At 44.0% G+C, this 2319-nt stretch overlaps 1 protein-coding gene across 1 annotated transcript; it reads left to right on the top strand.

Annotated features, from left to right (window-relative positions):
• Positions 1-584: 584 nt before the first annotated feature.
• LOC6611274 (histidine-rich glycoprotein) lies at positions 585-1483 on the top strand. Its single transcript, XM_002035793.2, has 2 exons — positions 585-675; positions 738-1483. The coding sequence occupies exons 1-2, from the start codon at positions 664-666 to the stop codon at positions 1374-1376; spliced, it is 651 nt and encodes a 216-aa protein (XP_002035829.1). The 5' UTR covers positions 585-663; the 3' UTR covers positions 1377-1483.
• Positions 1484-2319: the final 836 nt, after the last annotated feature.

Raw genomic sequence — 2319 nt, 5'->3', positions numbered from 1 at the left:
CGATCGGGATCGGGAAACGGGATGGGATTGGGATTGGGATTGAGGAGAGCAGACAAGCCTTTCCGATCTGGCCAAAATGAAGAAGCCGCTGCCGAGGGAGAACTGCAAACTGCAATTCTGATGACTTTTTGTCAGGCCTGATTGACGTCAACGACTCGAAGACGTTTGTCAGGCATATAAATCTTTTGGCTCGTTTGTTTCTTGGCTATGCCCACATATACCAATCCCAATCCAAATCCGACTTCAAGCCGGGGGATTATAATGGCCGACAACGACAGCGATGCGATGCATAAACAATGCCACTTTAAATTGGCAATTGTTGCGACAGTAAATTTTACAATGAATTACTACACTGCCATTCTTTTCTTTCCTCATTTTTATGTTTATTTTTTTTACCGATTTTCGAAACAACAGCTAAATAAAAGGCCAGTCGAATATAATTGCACGTCTCTGGGGCGAAAGTACGACCTGATCTTGAACTGCAAATTGGGGCGTAACTAAAGACCGATTTACCAATTCTTTTTTGAAAGTTTAACCTATGGGGTCGATTTATGCCAACTATAAAAAGGCCGGGTTAAAGGTGTTTAGGTACAGTTCACTTTGGTCTGGAGATCAGACAACAGTAGTCTAGCTAAGATTAACTCATAAACTAGCTGCGGTACCATGGCTCAAAAGGTGAGTTCAGCGAAAAAGGATAACAACTAAAGGAATTCATTATTTTCCTTGATTTCCCTTAGTTTTGCATCGCCTTTGCCCTCTTGGCCATTGCGGCTATCCGGGCAGCTCCTTTCCACGGCCACGAACACCACGGCCATCATGGTGGAGCCACCAGTCATGCCTCCGTGCATCTAACATCGCACGACGATCATCACGAGGAACATCACGGTCATCATCACGACCATCACGGGCACGATGATCACCATGACTCCCATGCTGAATATGACTTCGAATACGGCGTCAAGGATCACAAGACTGGGGATGTAAAGTCACAGAGCGAGTCACGACATGGCCACACGGTTACCGGACACTATGAGTTGATTGACGCCGATGGCCACAAGCGAACTGTCCACTACACGGCGGACAAGCACAAGGGTTTCGAGGCCCATGTCCATCGCGAGAAGCTCCACGATCACCACCAGGCGGAGCACCATGGACATGGACACAGCGGCTACGAGGGCGGACACGTTGAGTTCGAGGAGCACTCCTCGCAATCCGGACACGACTACGGCCACGAGGAGCACGGTCACGTTCATGGTCATGGACATGGTCACGGAAGCAGCTCCCACAGCTATTCGCTGAAACAGGACCACGGACATGGACACGGACACAGCCACGGTCAGGATCATGGCTTCGAGCACGGACACGGTTACCATTGAGTTGACCACTAAGCTATCCAATTGTTTATCAATCCTTTAATGAACTCTTACCAAATATCTATTGTTGTTATACCAAAATAAATCAGGCAAATATTTTCAAAATTGAAGTACTTATTTGAATTGAAATGCAAAAGAATTGTAACTAAGTCCTATTATAATCGAATTATATAGCTTCTATTCTTACCAACGAACTATTAACTTAAGAAAGAAACAAATCGATACATTTGGAATATTTAAATATTTCAAATCATTAGTGAAATTTTAGCATATTTAGCATATGGTGATTTATGAATTGAATAGGCATTCGCGACTCAACACCAAGTCGAGAATCGCATAGACCGTAATTTGGGTCAGAATCAGTAATGTGCGACACGACAGCCGAGATATATATCACAAATTCGATGATTATAAATCATATTTGTACAGTTTATCCATAAATTAGCCCGCATATCTATTCGCTGGCTATTTCAGGTGGCTGAAACTTGTATTTTGAATACAAGCACACACATATTGTATATATGCGTGCACATGGCGATTTTTTATGGACGATTTCTTTTCACTTCTAGTGGTGGCAATCGGGTTTTCGGAGTTGAAAGTCCTTTATTCATCTGCGCACACCCATAAATCAAATATGTATCTCCCTAGCATTCGCGAGTGCGTGTGTGTGTGTGTGTGTTTGTTGCTTTCCCCTCAGCCCGAGTTGGCTACAATTTGTTTAACAGACAGGCTCGGCACATCCTTGCGTTATCCTGTTGCCCTCGTTTGTTGCTGTATTACAAATGACTGTGGAATATTTATAAGCATCATAAATTTAATTTATGTCGCCGCTGCGCCCGCCGCGTTTATTGTGCGCATAATAAACGCTCCACAAAAATCCCTTCTCGACCCAACTCGACCGGGACTCCAGTTGCCTCTCGCTCCGTGTAATTTATTATTTTTATAC

The sequence above is a fragment of the Drosophila sechellia genome, chromosome 2L (assembly GCF_004382195.2).
Source record: "Drosophila sechellia strain sech25 chromosome 2L, ASM438219v1, whole genome shotgun sequence".
NCBI lineage: Eukaryota > Metazoa > Arthropoda > Insecta > Diptera > Drosophilidae > Drosophila > Drosophila sechellia.
Note: the sequence above shows the minus strand (reverse complement) of the source record. Positions and strands in the feature narration are given on the sequence as shown.